We start from the raw sequence: 21,674 nt of genomic DNA, 5'->3' as shown, positions 1-21,674 counted from the left end.
CCAGCTTTATTTTGTCATAGTTGCATGTTTTCCTTTCTACCAAATGGATTTGCAGAATATAATGCATTTCATGACACTTTGGAGCAGTATTTAACACTATACTTTCTGTGCGTGCATTTTCCATAGATCCATAAATATTAATCCTATTTTTAAAAGAACAACCAGGGCACAAAACTAGAATTTCTTTTGCTGGTAGAAACTCAGTTACAAAAGAGCTAACATATGATTCTACTATGAGAAACTCAAGAAACATTAAAACTGATCTATGGCAATGAAAAATCAAAAGAACACTTTCAGTGTTTGAAAAGTGATTATAAATGCCAGAACATTGTCAACAATTTGATAGTGGTGTTCATTGCATGCCCTCATACATAATTGCGTTAATAGACAAATGTAAGATGAGGGCAATGTGGAGTCTGCATCCGTAAAGATTTATTTATATAAGCATGCATTACATAATGATGGTTTTTCAGTTAAACACCAATTGTTTTTTGTTGTTGTTGTTTTTTGCCAGTCCTGGGATTGAGCTCAGGACCTAAGCACTGTCCTAGGACTTTCTCAAGGCTAGAGCTCTACCACTTCAGCCTCAGCACCACTTCCGGCTTTTTTCTAGGTATGTGGTACCGTATTGTTCTTTATTGATACATACGGAAGAATAAATGTCATGCAGATTACTAAGTATCACATGAGATTTTGAGACACACACGTGTATATGCGTATACACATACAAAAACACATACATACATGTACATAAATCAGGTTAAATACAACTACTGTGTCAAGCATTAGATAATATCATAGTGAAACTTTAAAATCCTTTCTTCTTTAATAATATATAACACAATGCTGTTGTGTGTAATCAATCTACTGTGTAACAGCTCAGTGAAAAGTTACCTCTTATATCATTATAATCTCTTGCTCATTGATCAACCTTTGTCCAAACCTTCCTCTTTCTGACTCACCCAAGTTTCTGATATTCACTAGTCTAGGCTCACCTTCATTGAGATCAATGTTTTTTTATTTCACATATTCCATACTTGCCATTTGGCTTATTTGATTAACATATAACTTCTCCTTTTGTGTTATTGACAACGACAGTTGTTTGCAGGAGTAAACAATGCACTATCATGTAGAGGTGCCAAAACATTCACCTTGGAATGGAAACTTAAGAGGTGGATTTCATCCCTTTGCTATTCACTGCTGAGCAGTGAGCTTTTAACCAGGGGTACATATGTCTCTGCCACATAATGATCTCTTTAAGTCACATCAATACCCAGTCGAGGTATGATTGGATCCCAAGATCATTGAAGTGTGATTTGTTTGAGAATCTTCACACTGTTTTCTTGAATGTCTATGCTAATTGATATCATCAATAGCTTGCCATGGGCCATCTTTCTCCACAAATTTACTAGCATGTGTTACCTCTTAACTATTCAATAATTGTCATGCTTGTGGAATGTTGCAGTGCTATCACATTGTGGTTTCCACCTGCATTTTTCTGATGATGAGTGAGGTTCTACATTTTCTCTTACACTATTTTTTTTTACCAATCCTGGGGCTTGAATTCAGCGCCAGGTACTCTCCTTGGATTTTCTCAAGGCTAGGGCTCTATCACTTGTGCTACAGCACCACTTCTGGCTTTTTCTGTGAATGTGATACCAAGGAATGGAACCCAGGGCTTCATGCATACTAGGAAAGCACTCTCCTACTAGGACTTGCTCGCTTCTCTCATAAGAGTTGTGGAGCATTTATTATTTGCCTTGTGTGGGGAAAGAGACCTGTAGTCCTGAGGCTATGTTTGGATAACTGATGCCCAGCTTACACAACAGTACTCTTATGGGATGAAGCTGCTGAGAATTCCAGGAACTTACTTCAAGTACATTTCATTGCTGTTCACACACTGAGTGATCACCCATCAGAGCATTTCCTGTCATTGACCACTGAATGTATATACATTATATATGAACCCATACACAGATCTCCAATTATCTTTCATTAAGGAAAAACAGTAGGAATTACTACAGGTATTCACTGTATGTGAATACATACGTACATATATCCCTAACCCCAAATTTTATGTGCTTTCTTAGTAAGGAGCTTCAAGGGGCTTAAAATTAAGTTAGTCACTTACAGAGCCCAAAGTGGGATTTCCCTTATTTAATTATCAGGGAATCTATGTGAAAGAACATATATATTTTTAGACATGGCTTTCTTCTCCCTGAAAGACTACATATGGGGACACAATTCCTCTCATCCTGTGATGGAGCCTATTTTCTGATCCTTGAATCCAGACTGCTTTTGTAATTCATTTTTGTCTTAGCTAATGAATTCAAGGCCACTCACACTCACTTGAAGACTTAGTCTTAATGGAATTACATTCATTTGCTTACTGTTCCTAAGGCTATCTCAATGGTCCCCAAGACCTAGCTGCCTGGGAGAAGAGACATAATAACAGAGAGGCAATCAGAAAAGCCAATTCAGATTAGCCAGTCCTCAGAGGAGCGGCAACTGATCAGAGATGCCCAGATCAGCCCAGTGAAGTAGCCTGTCCTGTACCTAATCATTGGAACCACTCCATTAAGCCCCATCCAAATGTTCAAACCACTCTATCTTGAGATAAATAAATGGGTGCTCTTACTAATCAGTAGGACCTCCAGGGCTTCGCATAAACAAAAGCAAGTTGATACCATGCTTTTATGATTTTTCACCAGAAAGAATAAAATGGTAGAACACTGCTTTGCCTGGGTCAACACTAAGCTCTTGAGTCTATAGAGTTCACTCTGTGCTGCACAAATATGCTTACCTGCATTGGATTCCTATAGAATGTATGTATCCCAGAGGATGGAAATGACATGGCGACAAGACGGTCTGGAAAGCAAAAGAATCCCTATTAGGAAAGTCAGTACAGATGGGAACAACAATAATAACAAAAATTATTTGTACATCTATCCAGGTTCTTTTCTCAGAGTACAAGAAGAGTTGATATGATAGTGACATAACCAAGATGATGCATTAAGATGAAGCAATAGAAGTCTAGGGAGGTGATTTTGTGGCAGAGCGTTTGACTTGCATGCAAAAACACTCTGAGTTGGATTCCTCAGGACAACATAAAGAGAAATCACCAGAAGTGGCAGTGTGGCTCTACTGGTAAAGTGCTAGCCTTGAGCAAAAGAAGCTCAAGGACAGTTATCAAGTTCTGAGTTCAAGCCCCAGGACTGACAATACAATACAAAAGTAAATAAATAAGTTATGCAATATCATAATATCCTTAGGCTCAACAGGAACTTAGTGTTTGAAGCCGTCTTCCCTTAGCAAACCTGACCTCATGGATAATGAACTTGTTCTCTGGGATTTTAGAAGATTAAGGTCTCTTTCTCTTGGATGCTTAGATAGCTAACAAAACGGAATAAATAATAAGTGAAATTTTAATGGAGCCACTTGAAATTGCATCGTATTTACTGTCTACCACCAGGGAGTCTTGGTTTGAAATGAATGAGATTACCTGTGCCCAGATGTAATCTACCAATATATTACCATAACACAGTAGCCTATGAAATCATTGAGAAAAATACTTTGAGAGTATGGAAAGGAAGGAAGGAAAGAAGAAAGAAGAGAAGGTAAGCGAGACAGAGAAAGGAAGAAAGAAGAGAAACAAAAAAGAAGAGAGAGAAAGCAAAAAAGCTAGGCATTTTTGGCTCAATCTTGGAAATCAGCTATTCAGGAGGCAAAGATCTGAGGAACATGGAAAGACTTCATCTCAATAAATGGCTTGGTACAATGGCATACAAGTAGAAGAACTGTAGCTCAGAAAAGCTGGGACAGAAAGCAAGAGCCTACCTTGAAAATAACAATTACATAAAAAGGGCTAGTGGTGTGGCAGAAGTAGGAGAGCCTCCCAAGCAAGCAAGAGACTGAGTTCTTTTCCCAGAACCACCAAAGAAGCCAACGTAGTAACAAATCAAAAACAAAAAGCACAAACCAATGTGCCTTAGATAAAAAACATTGTAGTTTGGGAAAATCAAAGGGAATATTCTTACTTCAAAGGAAAATGTGGATTAAACATAAGTCAATCACATGACAAGTTTCAAAAAACAGTAATATAATTAAGAGAAGTCAATCAACAGTTAAGTTTCACAAACCAGTGATGTAAGTTAAATCTAGGTCAAATCCATCCTTGGCATATCGTCTCTTATTGCCAGACACCTGGGAGGAACAAAAATGATGAAGCTGTAAAACAGAAGTCAACCACAAAGAATTTGATATTGCTACCTAAAACTTTTACCAGGATGGGAAGCAAACATGTCCTGCCCACTTACCAGTCTTCTGATTAATTTTTCTAGATGTCTTTTCTGAGTTGCAAGGTGAAAGATCCTCATAAGTGTTATCAGCCTCAGAAGCCGAAAGAATACAATCATTCTAAAAATTTATAGATACATACTTTTAGTTCAGAAAGAGCAGAGTTCATCAATACATACGTTTAAATCTGTGTACATATGTTACATTGCTCTGCACCACCCCCATGGCCTCCACGTTCTGCTCTAGTGCTCTAACAGTCAGCTATACCCCTCATCCCAGAGGACACTGGGTAACATATGGACATACTTGGTGGTCACAACCAAATGGATGCAGGTGCTAATCACATCTAGGACTGCTGCTAAACACCCTACAATAAATATGAATCTAGGAAGAATGATAGGATGTTTTTGTCCTCTCTTCCCTACCCAAGTAATAACTATCTTCTCAAAATATCAGTAATGCTAAGATTGAGAAATTACTGTCTGGACAAACAGTAATGAGTTCATTCAGATTTATAGACTATTTTAGTTTTCATCTTCCCCCCAAATGAACTTTGATTGTTTGTACATTGGTGTTATTCCTTTTAGTAACAGAGGCTCCCTACAGCTAGTACATGCATATCAGGCAGGGAACAGGTTGCAATACTTCCCAAGCATACTGGCTGGTGTTTCTCCTCCATGCAGAAACACAAAGGTGTGGACATGTCCAACAAGATTCATTTGGCAGAACTGCTTCAACCATGGTTCACAGATCCCAGAGTTTCCAATTCAGTGGTCTAGGGTGGAGGCTGATGTGTTCTTTCTTTCTTTCTTTCATCTTTTCTTTCTCTCTTTCCTTCTTTCTTTCTTTCTTTCTTTCTTTCTTTCTTTCTCTCTCTCTCTCTCTTTCTTTCTTTCTTTCTTTCTTTCTTCCTTTCTTCCTTCTTTCCTTTCTGTCCTTCCTTCCTTCCTTCCTTCCTTCCTTCCTTCCTTCCTTCCTTCCTTCCTTCCTTCTTTCCTTCCTCATTTCTTCCTTTCTATCTTTCTTTCTGAAAAACGCACTTTATTGGGAAGCAGAGTGCTGCACAGCATAGACAACAGAGATTGCCAGATGTGAGACCTACAAGCCACATTTGCTAAGACAAAGGGGAATTTTTAGTAAAATCATCTGACCCATGGTTTCCACTGGGCAGGCACTAATGGCTTCCCAGTGGAGAGCTAGGAAAACTCCCATCACTTTCCTGAGGCAGTTGTGGTTCCTAGAGATAGAGCCCCTCAGGTGTGCCTTCTTGTTTTTAATAAACAAGGTTTTGTTTAGATTTTTTGACGTCTTCATTTGTTACTTTCATTCTGCGTTCCCTCAAGGCCATCAGCCCAGCTTCCGTACAGATTGCCTTATTGTTGGCCCCAGAGAGATCATCTTTGCCCTGATCAAGTCATCTAGAGTCACGTTGTCTGCCAGGACAGTCATGCTTTTATGAATGTGGAAGGTGAGCTTATTTTTTTTTCTCATCTGGCAGGGGGAACTCAATCTTTCTGCCAATGAAGCCTGGTCTGATCAGTGCTGGATCCAAAGTTTCTATCTGGTTTGGGGCCATGATCACTTTCACATCCCCCCTTGAATCAAAACGATTCAAGTGGCTTAACAGCACCAACATGGTTCTCTGAACTTCTCTCTCACCTCCAGAGTCCAAATCTTACATTCTGGTGCCAATGACATCAATTTAATCAATAAACACAATGGATGGTTCGTGTTCTTCTGCAACTCGAAACAATTCCCATACAAGTAGGGGCCCGTTGCCTAGGTGCTTTTGAATAAGTTGTGAGCCCACCTCTCTCAAGAAAGTGGCCAATGTTTCATTTCCTACTGCTTTAGCCAACAGTTTTACCTGTGCCAGGTGGCCTATAGAGAATGATGGGTGTTTTATACCAATCTCTTCATAATATTCAGAATGAGTGAGAGGCAATTCCTCAGATTCCTTAATATACTGGATTTGGTTGTCTAAGCCACCCATATCTGCATATGTCTCCTGGGGAGCCTCTCCACCTTCATCACTGTGACCAGGGGGACCGTGTCATCCATTAGCATCCCTATCACCGCATGCACTTTGTGGTTGAGCAGGACTGAGCAGCCTGGTTCCAGCAGGTTCTTGTCCAGGATGGAAAGGATGATGACACAGTGCTCAGAGCCCACAGATGTGGACACCATGGCACAAATGTCATCAGTGATCCTCTTCCAAGGTGCCTACCGACATCAGGGTCCCCCCCAGGTCATCCACCTTCCATCTTTCCTCCTCTTGCTTTGCTTCTAATAGCTTCATTTGTTCCTGATTTCTAAGAAATTCTTCTTCCATGAGAAGATAATCTTTAATTATCTCTAACTTCAGTTATTTCAAGCGACACTGAGTTTAAGGTGTCACCAGTGGCAGTTTGCTGGCAGCATCTGGTCACTTCGTTTTCTTCTTCTATTTCTCCACTCTAGTTGGTACAGGTGCTTCATATTTCCTTTTCTTGTCCTTATCATCCTTCTTGCTACCTCTGGCCATGACCACGACTCTGACTCCGATCCATCTTGATTCAGCTGCTGTAGCTGCTACCTCAAGTGTTGTCTTGCTACCAAGGTCTCAAGTGGTGTTGAGGTTGCCCATTGAAGGACCATATGGATTGAGGTTATTTTCAAGATCCAAACCCTAGCCAAAGCAATATTTACTTGGGGATCACACTGGACCTCTCAGAAATTTTGGTAAGAAAGCATCTATTTCTTTGACTTCTAATGAATATAGCTAAAAGCCTCCTAACATTAGCCCTCGAATGTACATTGGTATTTTTCTATCTCATTTAGGGAAAGGGAGATAGAGACAGAGGCAGACACAGACACAGATACAGACAGACAGCCACACCCATACACATATTACTTAGTAATCCCTTACTGCTTTAACTTTGCCTTAACATTCTTCGTTTTACCAAACTGCCATTGCAAAAATCCATTATCTGGGTTGCCATATACGGGATTTCCTGGTTTCCATCGGCTATTTTTTAGAGAAGTATAACTAGAGCCACTGAAACTTCATACATGTTCAAGTCAATACACTTGCAACATTAGGAAAAGCAGATTAGTAGATCATCAAGGGGGGATTTCAAAATGATGTTCCAGTTCCTATATCCAATGGAAGTACTTTAGTGAAGACACCTTTAACTGGCTTTAAATGCTGTCTGTTTTTAGATCTCAAGGGTATGAAAATGTATCATTTTCCCTTCATTTGTTCTTCCATTTTTGTGTTACAGTCCCTTGAAATCAGGTTCTTACACTTGCTAAGTAGGCCTCTACCACTCAATCCATGTCATCTTCCCTAATATTTTATTTTCAAAAAATGTATCAGGTTCAGAACTTAAACAGAAATCAGTTCAATATACACAATTTAAGCCAAGAATAAGTACAAATTAAGGAACAAATGAAAGAAAAGTGTGACAGTTAAGTCATGGGCTTCCTACCTTTGGATATCTTTAAAAAATGTAGCATTAAAGAATATGTATGTGATGTCCATAAATAAAATAATGATAGTGATGGCAGCATCTGTAATATTGAGGAAATCTGAAAAATAATGCTTTTTCCTGTAAGAGAAAGTAAAAAAAAAATGGTTATCTTCTTTAAGGGGATAGAGGAAAATCTTTAGAGCAAAAAGTACTTGACTCAACTTCATTAAAATTGTTATTGTAATAGATTCTATGAAATGGATGGACTGGATTTGGGAAAGAGAAAACATAATACTGGTGGAAGGTATTCAAGTACTAAATTTGTATTATTACATACTTGCATACCTGATGACAATCAAAGCTTAATGAATAAGCCATCTACCCCATCCATTGGACAAGAGGTATGCACTGCCTTCTCCCATGGAGTTGGAAGAAGACAAATGCAACAGTTCTGTTGAGCAACAATTTCAGTACATCATACTATCCCCAGATCAATATATGAGTATCATATGAGATGGGTATGAACTGCGCTTCTGAACTCATAATCTGTCCTTGCACCCACAATGGAATCCCACGGGGCTGCTGTGTCCTTAAAAGGACAAAGACCGACATCCATCTACCAGACTCCTCTCCACCACTGACTCCTGCAGAGGTGAGCACTAGTCCTCCAGGAAAACCATCTTCACACTCTGAGGCAGTCTGTCAGGATCAGACTAACCTGGCAGTGAATAACTCTGCTTAGCTCAAGAGAAGAAGGAGAACAAGTCCTCAGGAAAGAACATACACTACCTTCTGAAATGACTTGGAGAAAGGGAGGCTAGGAAACCCAGTGCCTGACTCGCCCAGCAGCCCATCCCCAAGGCTTGCCTCACCCATCCTACTTTTCAGAAAACCAGCAAGCAGGAAAGGGAAGCAATCTATTTCTTTCTTGCTACATCTCACTAATGAGATGATAAGCAATCTCCACATCACCTGCAGATGCTTTCATTGAAACTTTTCCTTTCAATGAACTCGGGACTATTTAGAGTGCAGTATCTAGTATTTCACATACTATCAAACGTTACTTGAAATTCCAGTCAGAATCAAAGTATTGATCTATAGACCTCAAGTATATACTTCTCCTTCTAATTTTTAACAGTCATGGGGCAGAACTCTGGGACTGGGTACTGTCCCTGAGCTATTTAGCTCAAAGATACCATGCAACACTTGAGCCAGAGAAACACTTCTGGTTTTCTAGTAGTTAACTGGAGATAGGAATCTCACAGACTTTAGCACCTGGGCTGGCTTGGAACTGTGATTCACAGATCTCAGTTTCCTGAGTAGCTAGGATTACAGGCATTAGACACTGGGCCCAGATTCTTCTTCTTTTTTTTTCTCAAGTCTTGGTGCTTCAACTCAGGGCCTGAACACTGTCCTTGGACTTTCTCAAGGTTAGAGCTTTACTACTTGTGCCACAGCACCACATCTGGCTTTTTCTATATGTGGAACCGAGGAATTGAACTTGGGTCTTTCTGCATGCTTGGCAGGCATTCCACCATGAGGACAGACACCTGGCACTCATACTTCTCCTTCTTAACATACACATTGACATATTAATTACCTGGTCCCTTTTGGTAAATCCCTTTAAGCTTTATCTGTTCAAAGACTTTTCTCAACTACTCCATGAGAGTGTCTCAAGCAATATAAAACTAATTAAAGCTACTCAATGAAAATCTGGGTTTGGGCCTTGGCTTCAAGAATGCTTTTCAAGAGGCACACATTTGTTTGGATTGATCTTCTAATTAATTTAGTATCCTGAAAAAAATTTGGCTGGGAGTTTGTCCTAGTAGAATGCTTGCTATCATGCACCAAGAACCTGGTGCAATTCCTTGGCACCACATATATAGAAAAACACTGGGAGTGGTGCTGTGGCTCAAGTGGTAGTTCTTTAGCCTTGAGAAATGTCCAAGGACAGCGCTCAGGCCCTGAGTTCAAGCACCAGGACTGGCAAATAAATGTTATTTTGTGTAAATCAAGGAGATAAATGGGAGTTTCAAGCACACAGTTAAGGGAAATAGTGAGCCTGAGCTACTTGGTGGAGGAGCCAGTCTCAGTAGGGTTCTTCAGATTTAGGCTTCAGAGAGAACAAAACTTACCCTTTCAGAAATACTTGTAGAACAACATCCAAAAGGAAAAATATAGCAATCACAAGGGAAAGTGATCTGTACTCTAATGGAATATGGAGTTTGCTGGTTGTAACTGTAATATCTGTTACCATTAGACCAAGATCGACAAAAATCAGTAGTATTGCCAAAATCCTAAAATAAATAAAGACAATGAGAGTTTGGCACCACATTTCAACAATTCCTAAAGCTATATGTCAGATGCTAAAAAGACATTATTTAAGATTATAGTGGCCAGTGGTATGAAGAATGAGTGCATTCCTATCTAAAAACATTGTTCAGTTTTTTTATCCAATAGAAGCACTGAATAGTGAACAACATTCCCTCCTAAACAGTATACTGGAGGGTATGTAGAAACCACACAATAACTGCAAGCTAGAACAAAAATGGAAATGAAATGACTAGTCTGTCAGTATAAACTCTTTAAATATTGATAAATTCTGAAGATGAATCTATCAGTTTCTTTTAGCACATTAAAAGTCATCAATCTGAATCTTTGTCAGACTGTAATAGTTAAAGCTCAGTGAAGGCATAACTGACCTAGCGCTTGAAGGACTACCTGCCTGTGTGCGGTGGTTCATAGCTATGATATTAGCTACTCATGAGACTGAGGAGGATACCAGGTCAAGGCCAGCCCCAGCAAAGAAATTCCACAAACCCACTTCAACAAGACAAGCTAGGTGTGATGATGTGAGCCTCTTGTCCCAGCCAGGTCAGTAAGGCAACTTCAGTCTTCCTACTGAAGTCCAGGCCAGTCAGAGCAAAAAGCCAAACCTTATCTCAGAAATAAGAAAGCAGGAAGGGCTAGAAGTCTAGTTCAGTCAGTGAAATGCCTCTCCAGGAAGCATGAGGCCCTAAAACGACTAATGCCCACTTGGATCCTAAGATTTTTATTGAGGATTTTAACATGTATATGATTATTTATTTGGGGGTACTCCTTGCGCAGCTATGGACACATGAAAAAGAATTCAATTCCATACATATTTATGGAATTGAACTCTAAGTGCTTTGAAGCCTTTCTGTCACATATTTTAAACGAACTACCCATTGGTTGATTGTATCGTTTATGTCGTTATGACGATGAATTGAGAAGATTTCAAAGTCTTTAAAACTGAAACTCAAATGAAAATACTATTAATTTTTATGTACTCTAAGGCACAGTATAAAATTATTCTCATATGTAGAGTGGAAGCCTAAGGAACGTGTTTCCAGAATGGAGGAATCACATAAATAAGGGAGTTATTAGAATACAACCTATACTTCCAAAAGTTTAACACTTCGTTGTTATTCTTTCCTTTATTTTTGCTTTCCTTCTTTCCTCACTCCCTCCATACTTTTCCCTCTTTCCTTCTTTCCTACTTTCCTTCCTTCCTTGCTTCCCTCCTTCCTTCCTTGCACTCCCTCTCCCTCTCCCACACCCTCCCCCTCTCAATCTCCCTCTCCCTCTCCCTCACACCCCTCCTCTCATTCTTCCAGTATTTCTGTCTTTCCTTCTTCCTTTTCCATTCCTGAGCCTTGTACTCTAGGTGCTGTCCCTGAGCTGCTTTTGCTCAAGACTAGCAAACTCACTTGAGCCAAAATGCCACTTCTGGCTTTTTCTGGGTCATTTATTTGAGATAAGAATCTCAAGAACTTTCCTGTCCAAGCTGGCTTCCAGTGGTAATCCTCAGCTTTCAGCAAGGATTAGAGATGTGAGCCACCAGCACCCAACTTATATTTACTTACTTTCATGAGTAGAAAAACACATAGCCATATGTCATTACATAGACTTGCTTAAATGCCATTTTTTTCTGAGTTATAAGACCAGCTTAAGACAATTTTCCAAGATCAATTGGATTATAGTATGAAGGCACACACGGGTTATTTTTCAACATCTTAACAGTAGAAACTCTTGTTGCTCAGTTTGGACTTTCTTAGATTCTTTTCACTTCAAATATTGATGTTATATTTTATATACATACTTCATTGCTTGTATTTCTACAGTCTTACCCACCTGAATGATAGAGACAGTAGAATTTTATTTGCAATTTTCTTCATGTGGTTGCTGTAAAATGTGAACAAAAATAAAATCAGTCACATTTTGTCTCTCTTGATATGGCTTTTTTACCTGTTTAGGAAAAGAGTAATCTGTTGGTCTTAGGAACCGAAACTTTGGTGCAAATCCAAACAAAAGTGCATGCATTGTACAAGATTAACCAAAACCAAAGTCCTGTATAATATCAATTTAAAGGGATATTCTACACCAGTTTTATAATGAAATGCTTTTAATAAACAACTAAAATATTTACATTTATGTTTCATGAGTTTTTCACCTTCACATCCAGAATATATGAGGAAACAAACATACATATACCATACACCAAGTTTTGAATCTTTAGTGTAATATTTACCTTTCACATAAAATTCTAACCCTGACTTGATGGTAAGAGACTTTTCATCCACTAAATAAAGCACATACAATATGAGGGGCCTGTCCTCAGCTGTCAGTTCTCCATGAACAACTGGAAACCTAGTCAAGTCATTATATATTGGCCAACCCAATTCCCAGAGCAATGAAATGAGGTACATCGGGGATAAACACGGGCCCAAAAAGATTCTCGTGTCTTCATCATCATCTCTTGATATAGACATCTGACACGTAGTTGGGCAGAATTTTGTTTAAGGCTTGAAATACACCTTGGAGGTGAGCCATTATAGGAAAACATATTTCAAATTAAAACTTCCCTAAGGACTAGTCTTTTCTCATTCTGAGAGAGAGAGGGGGGGAGGGAGGGAGGGAGTGAGAGAGAGGGGGGGAGGGAAGGGGGAGAGAGAGGGGGAAGGGGAAGGGAGGGAGGGAGGGAGGAAGGGAGGGAGGGAGGGAAAGAGAGAGAGAAAGAGGAAGAAGAAGGAGGAAGAGGAGGAGGAGGAGGAGGAGGAGGAGGAGGAGGAGGAGGGGGTGGTGTAGGAGGAGGAGGATCAATGCTGGTGTTGTATCCTCTAGCTGGAGATAATGGAGCACCTGCAGAGTAGTTTCTTATCCTGCTGGGGCTTCCATCAAAACACTGAATTGGCTTTGGCCATTACAATAGATTAGGAATAAGAAGAATTCTTGATATTTATTCTTAAGACAGCTAAGGTTTTAGAAAGGTAGCTGCAGATATTACATCCAATGCATCTTAGAAAAATATCAAAAATCCTGTATTGTCATCAATACTTCCAAGAAAGTTCTCTAATCTAAATCACTTTCCTTTCTTTGACTATACTTTCATGTGTGTCTGTACCTACATTCATGTTAATATCTATAAGTATACCTAGGTGAGTGGTGCATATATGTTCAGAACATACCCTTCATTGTTGTTAAGTTCATCACGCTTTGTTGTGGTATCAGACAATATATCGCTACAGGATGAAAACAAAGCACATTGTCAGGTATCTTCTAGACTTGATTACATATCCCCCCATATTTCTCCAATAACCATCAACCAACCGTTCAAAAATGTTTTGCTCTACTTCTATGTATTTCAATATATTCTGTAGTTTATCTAGCTGTCTATTTCTACTGGAATTCCATCATGGGATGATAGCATGCAGTAATACAATCATTTCTTTTTTTCCCATATATTTTTTGTAATTAATAGAAGGGTTACATTATATTCACCAGATTGAAGGTGCATCACTTCACATACATTGATACCCTTTCTCATGTCTTGGTCCCCATTTCCCTCCCCTCCTCCCGGAACATTATCTTTTTTTCCCCCCTTCCCTATCTGTTTTCAAATAACCAAATATACGTATATACAATATATCAGATAACAAGGTGAAATACTGTAACAATATGAGATAACCAAGGGACGGCAAAAGAGATGAGAGATAACAGTACATTAAGGACAACAATCACTCATTATATGGCTTTTGTTTCTATATCCTGGAGGTCCTTTCATTTAGTGTCATACGACATGGGCTTATGTATCTAGGTTTTGTTCTATTGTATATCTCTGCTAGGGGAGCTCAAGGTTTCTACTGATTATGACAAATGAGGGACACCATAGAGCCTATGTTTCTTTGAGTCTGACTTACTTCACTTAATATGATTTTTTCTAAGTGTTTCCATTTCCTTCCAAATGGGGCGATGTTGTTCTTCCTGACAGCAGCATAGAATTCCATTGTGTATAAGTACCACATCTTGTTGATCCACTCATCAACTGAGGGGCATCTGGGTTGGTTCCATTCTTTGCTATGGTAACTAGTGCTGCAATGAACATCGTTGTGCTAGTGGCTTTAGTATGTCCTTGTTTCTGGACGATTGGGTAGATGCCAAGTAGTGGAATTGCTGGATCATAGGGGAGCTCTATGTCTAGATAAGTAGGGCTGCATTAAACTGCAGAGCTTCTGTATGGCAAAGGACATAGCTAGAAAATTAACTAGACAACCTACAGAGTGGAAGAAGATCTTCACTAACCATACAACAGACAAAGGCCTCACATCTAAAATGTATCAACAGCTCAAAAAAAATGAATCACTTCAAAACTAATCTCCAAAGAAACAACCATCTAGTAAACAGACGAACCAAAGACTTAAGAGTCTTCTCTGAAGAAGAAATATGAATGGCCTATGGACACATGAAGAAATGCTCGACATCTCTGGCCATAAAAGAAATGCAAATCAAAACAACTCTAAGGTTCCACCTCACTCCAGTTAGAATGGCCGTGATTGAGAAATCTAATAACAACAGATGCTGGAGAGGATGTGGACAGGAGGGATCATTACTCCACTGTTGGTGGGAGTTCAAATTCGTTCAACCACTATGGAAAGCAGTATGGCATTTCTTCAAAAGACTAAACAGAGCTCCCCCAATCATTTCTTATGTGTATCTATTAAGACTTCCTTTATACTCTACAAAGAAAACCATTTGTATAATTACATTGCAATAGAGAAGGAAAAGAACAATTCTGCCTTTGTGCTGTAAATATTTCGTTTGGAGAAAGCTTGGGGAGTGCTGGGATGATACTTATTCTGTGACTGTTGAGTGGAATAATAGGCAGATATGTGCTTCCATTGGCTATATGTCATCGGTTGAATCGGTTGTGGATTCTATGGAGAGGATCTAACATGGTTGGGATCCATCTCCTCATTTATGTGCAGCGGTGTCTGTTGTGTGAAATTGGGTGCATTGAGGCTTAGCTGCCTTTTTGTTGCTAATCATTGCAGTATCTTTAGCCACATGAAGTCACTTTCATCTTGTATTATTTTCAAGTTTTCTTTGTTACATAGAAATACATTTTCATTTTCTTCCTTTTCAGCTCCATTCTGGGAATACCTTTTTCCATCCTTTCACTTCAACCTGTACTTGTCTTTGCTAAGGAGGTGAACTTCTTTTGGGGATATTTTTGTGCTGAAACTACGAGGGCTTCATCTTAGGGATTGGTTGCTCTTCCTTAGGTTTCTCTATCAACTCTGGGACTCTACCACTTGAGCCATACTTTCAGCTTTTTGCAAGTTAAATGGAAATCACAATCTCATACATTTCCTGCCTATGCTGTCTTTGAACCATGGTCTTCATGAGATCTCAACAGTACTGACCATTACAGGCATGAGACACCATTGCCCAGAATCTGTGTCGTCTACCTTGACTGAGGTAAAAAGTACCAGGTGTATAGTATTCATGAGGTACATAGTATACATGATTCCATAATTTCAGCAAAGCAGTGCCAATATATATATATATATATATATATATATATATGTATATGTATAAAAACACACACATGGAGAATTCTCAGGTGAGTCTCCTGTCTCCTGGAATTTATTTGTTTAGATATAAGACTCTTCTTGGGGTGGCTACATAAAGACAATCGCATTTGGAACAGCATGAGGTAGTGGTAGGCAGGAAGCAGAGGTGCCTTCAGAAAGTTCAGTGAAGCTAAGAATCCTACAAGTGCTCTTCCCTCTCAGGTAGTGTTGTCTCTATGTTAGGTGGGTGCCCCAGGCCTTCACAAGTTCCTTCATCATTCCTGATGGAGCTTCTCTCACAGCCCTATAAAGTCTTGATATGTCTTCACAGAGATGAAACACTGAACCTTGAGTTTTTCGGCTGATTTGCTTTGTTTAGTTGGTTTTGTCCTTCTAGTCCTGGGTCTTGAACTCAGGGTGTGGGCACTGTCCTTGAGCTGTTGCAATCTATCACTCTATCACAACCTACCACTATAGCAGCACTTCTGAGTTTTTCTATGTGCATGTAGTACCTAGGAATCAAACCTAGGGTTTCCTGTGTGCTAGATAGGCAATCTAATAGTAGACCACCCACTCAGACCAGTTGTTTACTTTTTTCTTTTATTTCCTTTCTTTCTTAGTTTCACTCCCTTCCTTCCATCCTTCCTCCTTCCCTCCCTTTCTCCATCTCTCTGTCTCTGTCTCTCTGTCTGTCTCTATCTGTCTCTCTCTGTCTGTCTTTTTTCTTTCTTTCTTTTTCCTTCACCTGGCTTGATACTTGATTTTTGGGGAGAATGCGGTGGGCGTTGGTCCAGAGTCTTATACTCAGGGCTTGGCTGCTCTCCCAGAAGTCTTCAGCTCAAAGCTTGTGCTATGCTCCTGGAGCCATAGCTGCACTTCCAGTTTTCTGATGATTAATTAGAGGCTCCTGGAGTTTTGTGCTTTGGTGACTTTGAACTGCAGTCCTCAAATCTCAGCCTCCTGAATAGCTAGGATTGCAGGGGTCAGCCAATGGCACCCAGTGATACTTGATAATTTTTTAATGAAATATATTAACCGTAAAGTGAGATGACTCAAGACTTGAGCTGTGGCATTCACAATCAAATCAAATGTCAGTGACAACATTGATTTGTCTTTTCAATCAGCTGCAGTTTGGAGGTGTAAATGCCCTCAATCCACCCAGTTTGCTGATTCCTTCATCTCATCCATTCTTCAGCATCATCTTGAAGCTTCTGTCTCAGATAGGATTCAGAAACCACAGTCCTGAGGCAGGAGCTCGATCCTTGGGATTAGAATTGTGGCCCTCACTTCACTTGGTAGAAGCACCATAGCAGAAGCACTCTGGCAGGATAATGAATACTTCTAGGATTTTAGTTTCATTGTTTTCTGCTAAAGAGTCTTCAGAAAACAGTGGAGCCTCCTACATCCTATTACCTCCAAATAAAATAATTAAATCACTACTGCTTTGTAAAACTTAAGAGAACTTTAATCTCCCTGAGAGAGTCCACATGAAGTATCTAAGTGACAAATGTAGGAATGATGATTCCCTCAAGAAGAAAATCACTCCCCCCTTCCCTCCTCCCCCTTCTTCTCCTCTTCCTGCCACTTTCTCCCCCTACTCTTTTTCTTCTGTGTCTTCATCTTTTATGTCTTCCCTTTGTCCAATTGTCTTTCTCTTGCATTGTAATGGGGATTGGACCCAAGAACTTGCCCATGCTAGACACTTAAATGACTTGCTACACATATCCTATCTCAAACAAAAGACAGAGGAATAGTCTGTAAAGATCTTAATGCCCGCTTCAGTGAGGAAAATGCTCTGAACTCTAGACACTGGCCGTCTCCCTTCCCAGCCCTTCCAGTCCCTGTGACCACCCCAGCCAAGATGGCCTCTAGAGTGCAAGTTGCTGAAGTGTGTCACATTTTCTATGACATGGAAGTTTAAAAATTCTCCACACCAGAATAAAGCAAGAAAAGGAAGAAGGTTGTCCTTTTTTGTCTCATTGCAGACAAAACTTACATCATTGTTGAAGAAGGCAAAGTAATTTTGGATGGAGATGTTGGTGTTACCATAACTGATCCTTTCAAGCATTTGGGGGGAGTGCTTCTTGAAACAGGTTGTCACTATGCTTTGTATGATGCAAGCTTTGAAACTACAAATTCTAGAAGAGTTGATATTTTTGTGGGAGCAAAAAAAGTCAAATGATCTGTGTGAACTCCATGCCATTACAAAGAAGCTTCAAGGCATAAAACACGAATGTCAAGCAAATGGGCTGGAAGACCTCAACATGCTTGTATTGCTGAAAAGCTAGGTGGGTCATTAATTGTACTTTCTGAAGGGTGCCCTGTTTAGGCCATCATTCAGTGCCACAAATTAAAGCTTCCATGTTTAATGTTATCCTCTTGCTACCTAAGTAAAGCAAATTTACCTAGGACAGGGTTTTACTGGGGGGAAGCTGTCTTGTCATCTTCTAGAGTAAACTAAGATATATAAATATATGGGGAAAATAGCCATAAATATATCTAGAGTCTAAAGTTAAAAACAAAATCTTGGTGCAGGAGTGCGGGAGTTGGATGGCGGGAGGTGAGGTTCCTGGTTTCAGAGAAGATGACAGAGGAACTGGATTTCATAGGGCAAGACTCAGTGAGGAGGTGGTCCTAACTCTTGCAGAGCTCATGGAAAGGCTGGAGCAGGCCTGGAGGATGCAAAATTTGCTCCTGAACTTCTGGAGAGCAAGTGTGAAATTGTAGAAGGCGTCACAGAACAGCTGGATCACATGGAAGAAAATCTCAAAAGAGCCAAAAAGGGAGATCTGAAGGTTAGTATACGTCAAATCGAGATGGAGAGAATCCGTTATGTCCTTAGCAGCTGCTTGCAGTATTGACTCACAATGATAGAGAAGTTTTTCCCTCACATTCTAGAGAAGGAGAAGACAGGATCCTGAAGGGGAACCTTGCAGCCTTTCTCCAGAGGAATTTCCCTTCACCAAAGAGCACATGGCTCACAAGGACACTTATCTTAAAAATGTCACCTTAAAGCACATGCCTCCCAACTTACAGAAGGTGAACCTCTAGAGGGCAGTTACCAAACTAGATCCAGACTCATATGTGCTTCTGAGAGTAAAAGAACAGCAATAAAATAGATTGGTAGAACCCGAATCAGATGAGCAGATGGATTGGATGAGGACTCCCAACACTCGATCCAGTATTGTTCCTCTGATTGCTTCTGGAGCAGTGCAGCTAATTTAAAAATAACCAAGTGTGAAGACACGGAACCCCAGAAAACATGAGAAAGCCTATGTCTCTACATGCCTCAGAACACTAAGGAGCTATTGCTCCTGACAGCAGGCTTTTCTCCCATTGCTGTGGGCCAGTAAGAATGGCAGGAATGCTACACTTCCATCTCAGCCAGCATCAGTGGGTGGGGCCCTTGCTCTTTTTGTTCTGAATATGAGGCAAATAAACAAGTCTGTATACCTTTTCAAAATAAAATTCTTTGAAAAATAAAGAATAATTCTTTTAAAAAATCTTAATTGTGAGAAGACTTTAAGAACAGTGTTGAAAGAAATCTATGGACACTTGGATGCCAATACAGTGATCTCCATGTTTGCTTCTTTACACACACACACACACACTGTACTTTCTATCTTACATTTTAATTGGTAATCCACTTGTAGGTACTCTTTTGGTTTCTACTTCAGTTTTGCTAAAGAATAAAAAGGAATGCAAAAGAAACCATGTCAGTTTGGGTCAAGTTAGTTATAATTAATGTTTAACTAGCAAGCTGATCTTCTAAACTTTACACGTAGTAATCTACCATGTCATCTGTTCTAGAAAATGATTCTAATTGATCATATCAGGCCTGTGAAGACAGAAGATTTCAACCTGGTTATAGTTCTGCATGCCTGTAATCAATGCACACTGAACGCAGGAGAAGAAAGATCATTCCAGGAGAGCTCAGAGTACCTTGAGACCATGGATTAACAACAGCAGCAAAATGCCGAAAGATGTATTGTTGAACTTCTTATTTTTACTACAATAGGACTTTATAGGCTAGCAATGAGGACCTCAGAAAATAGTATTATAAAAGTATCTTTATTAAAAAGTGAAAGATTTATACAATCTGAAGAGAAACCAAACTACATGACCCTGATGATAAAATGCCATAGGAAGAAAAAGTATCATCATATTCATAAAACTCTCACCATAATGTGGAATTAGGCAGACAGGCTCACAAGATGACCTAGGACTGGTTAAAGAAGAGCTTATGTGTGATCCTCGACTTTGCTCCACAAAGGATTCTTTTTTAGCATAAGCTTTCAGTCAAAAAACTGATTACATATGAACCAATCGATTTTCACTGCTCATGTCATATTGCTACTTCATATGACACCATACATATTAGTAGCTAAAATCAGAAGATAAGTGAATTGGGTCACCATTTAATTAGAATAAAAATGATACGGCTTGAGATAAGTGCCTTCCCAAGCAGGCTTCTAAATGAGATCACATCCAACTTCCACTCACCACACAGCCATGTGAGAGGCATGTGTGACAGGCTGACCCTTCCTGATGTATGCTTCTTTCATTTTCCTAGCAGCACTGGTGTTCCAACACAGGATCTTTACTTTCTGCCATGCGCTGCATCACGCCTGCCACCAGTCCTTTCATGGTGTTGGTGTTTCTTTGTGTCCAAGTGCTCAGCTCCAGCCATGTGTATGTGCATACTTATGAGTACATGTGTCTGTACATATATATATATATATAATGTGAACATAAACTTCCACCTCTACACTTGTCTTGGTTTATATCTTACCTTTCTGTCACATTGCCATCATCAGGTGCTGGACAAGGATCATGTGCAGTTGTGCTAAAGTAACAAAAACACCTATGGTCACATATCACATGAATACGGAAGAGTTCAAATTCTGGGTCAAATTCTGATGCAGGTCCTACATTCATGCACTGTTTTCCCTATAACTGGTTCTCTTCTCACGTTGATTTGAAATAAATGCAACCTTACAGTTTCAGACCATGAAGAAATACACTTGATGACACAAAAATGACAGTTAGCATGAGTGGCATTCTGGGAGTGAGTGTGTTTCTAGTTCAGTGTGTCATTAAGGAGGACAGGTGCAAGGTCATCTCCAAAAGAGAAAACAACCACATTACTCACCAAGCCACCAAAGAAATTTGGCCTCAAATCACTAAGGGGAAGGTGGGCTCGTCGACTATCCATGACCTTCCTCACATCTAATCAAAACCTCCAGTTTTTCCAAGTAACTACAGTTAGATGAGAAAAAGTAGCTACAGACTCATTTCTGATCTGAAAACTTCAGTGTCCTCCATTCACATGCTGGGGAAATCATCAGAGTGACTGTTGGAGCAAGGAACTTTTGTGTAGTCCCTCTATTGAACATTTATTCCCATGTCAATCCATCACTTTGAAACTTATCAACCACTTTTCCATGCAAATAAGTGTGAGTATTAGGGGAAGGGAAAAATTTAATCTGAGATGATTAGATAGAACAAAATCTTTATGTTCGTGACTTACAACTAAGTGAAAGCAGTGCTCTTAGCTTTTTGTGTTTTCTCCCTAATGGCCCTCTGTTTTCTCAGTCCAAATTTCCTCTTTCTTCCTAGTTAAGTTCCAGGTTCTCCACTCCTTGTGCCAACTTTTTATTGCCATCATTATAAATATCTACCTTGCTCTAATACTATGTGTGGCACGAGGTCGAGCCTTTTCAGTGTGTAACAGACTTGGATAAGAACAAGTCTTGCATGGTGGCAGAGCAAGACACAGTGCTAATTTCACAATGACAGGGCTCTGAACTATCAGGGATGCATGCATGATCTTGATCTTATACATGCAGTTCTGTGAAGACTCAGTAACCTCTATTTTTGTTTCTTTTACTTTTCTGCACATCGGATCTGCTCCTTTGGTCCAATCGATTACAGACTCACAAGTTGGAAACGTCATGTTTTCTAGAGGAATATGTTACTAATGTTAACAATGTACTTGAAGCATATTGTCATGACTGAGTCATTCTCCAACGCTTCAATGGTCTTAGAAACG

The 21,674-nt window shown here is 39.7% G+C and overlaps 1 protein-coding gene across 1 annotated transcript; it reads right to left on the bottom strand.

Annotated features, from left to right (window-relative positions):
* Positions 1-3,881: 3,881 nt before the first annotated feature.
* LOC150039035 (phosphatidylinositol 3,4,5-trisphosphate 3-phosphatase TPTE2-like) lies at positions 3,882-20,466 on the bottom strand. Its single transcript, XM_090328056.1, has 7 exons — positions 20,415-20,466; positions 19,251-19,304; positions 13,238-13,291; positions 11,904-11,954; positions 9,884-10,045; positions 7,767-7,886; positions 3,882-4,416 (listed from the first exon to the last, which is right to left on the bottom strand). Exons 4-7 carry the CDS (start codon positions 11,945-11,947, stop codon positions 4,266-4,268), a joined length of 477 nt encoding a protein of 158 aa, XP_090184182.1. The 5' UTR covers positions 11,948-11,954; positions 13,238-13,291; positions 19,251-19,304; positions 20,415-20,466; the 3' UTR covers positions 3,882-4,265.
* Between the last annotated feature and the right edge of the window lie 1,208 nt (positions 20,467-21,674).

The sequence above is a fragment of the Megascapheus bottae genome, unplaced genomic scaffold (assembly GCF_031878675.1).
Source record: "Megascapheus bottae isolate mThoBot1 unplaced genomic scaffold, mThoBot2.hap1 HAP1_SCAFFOLD_50, whole genome shotgun sequence".
NCBI lineage: Eukaryota > Metazoa > Chordata > Mammalia > Rodentia > Geomyidae > Megascapheus > Megascapheus bottae.
Note: the sequence above shows the minus strand (reverse complement) of the source record. Positions and strands in the feature narration are given on the sequence as shown.

Excerpts from the sequence above, each read along its gene's own strand:
- LOC150039035 (XM_090328056.1), bottom strand. The coding sequence starts at position 11,947 with ATGAAGAAAATTGCAAATAAAATTCTACTGTCTCTATCATTCAG. Across the intron at positions 10,046-11,903 it reads CTACTGTCTCTATCATTCAG|GATTTTGGCAATACTACTGA; the intron begins GTGGGTAAGACT and ends TATTTATTTTAG. Across the intron at positions 7,887-9,883 it reads CTACAAGTATTTCTGAAAGG|GAAAAAGCATTATTTTTCAG; the intron begins GTAAGTTTTGTT and ends TTTCTCTTACAG.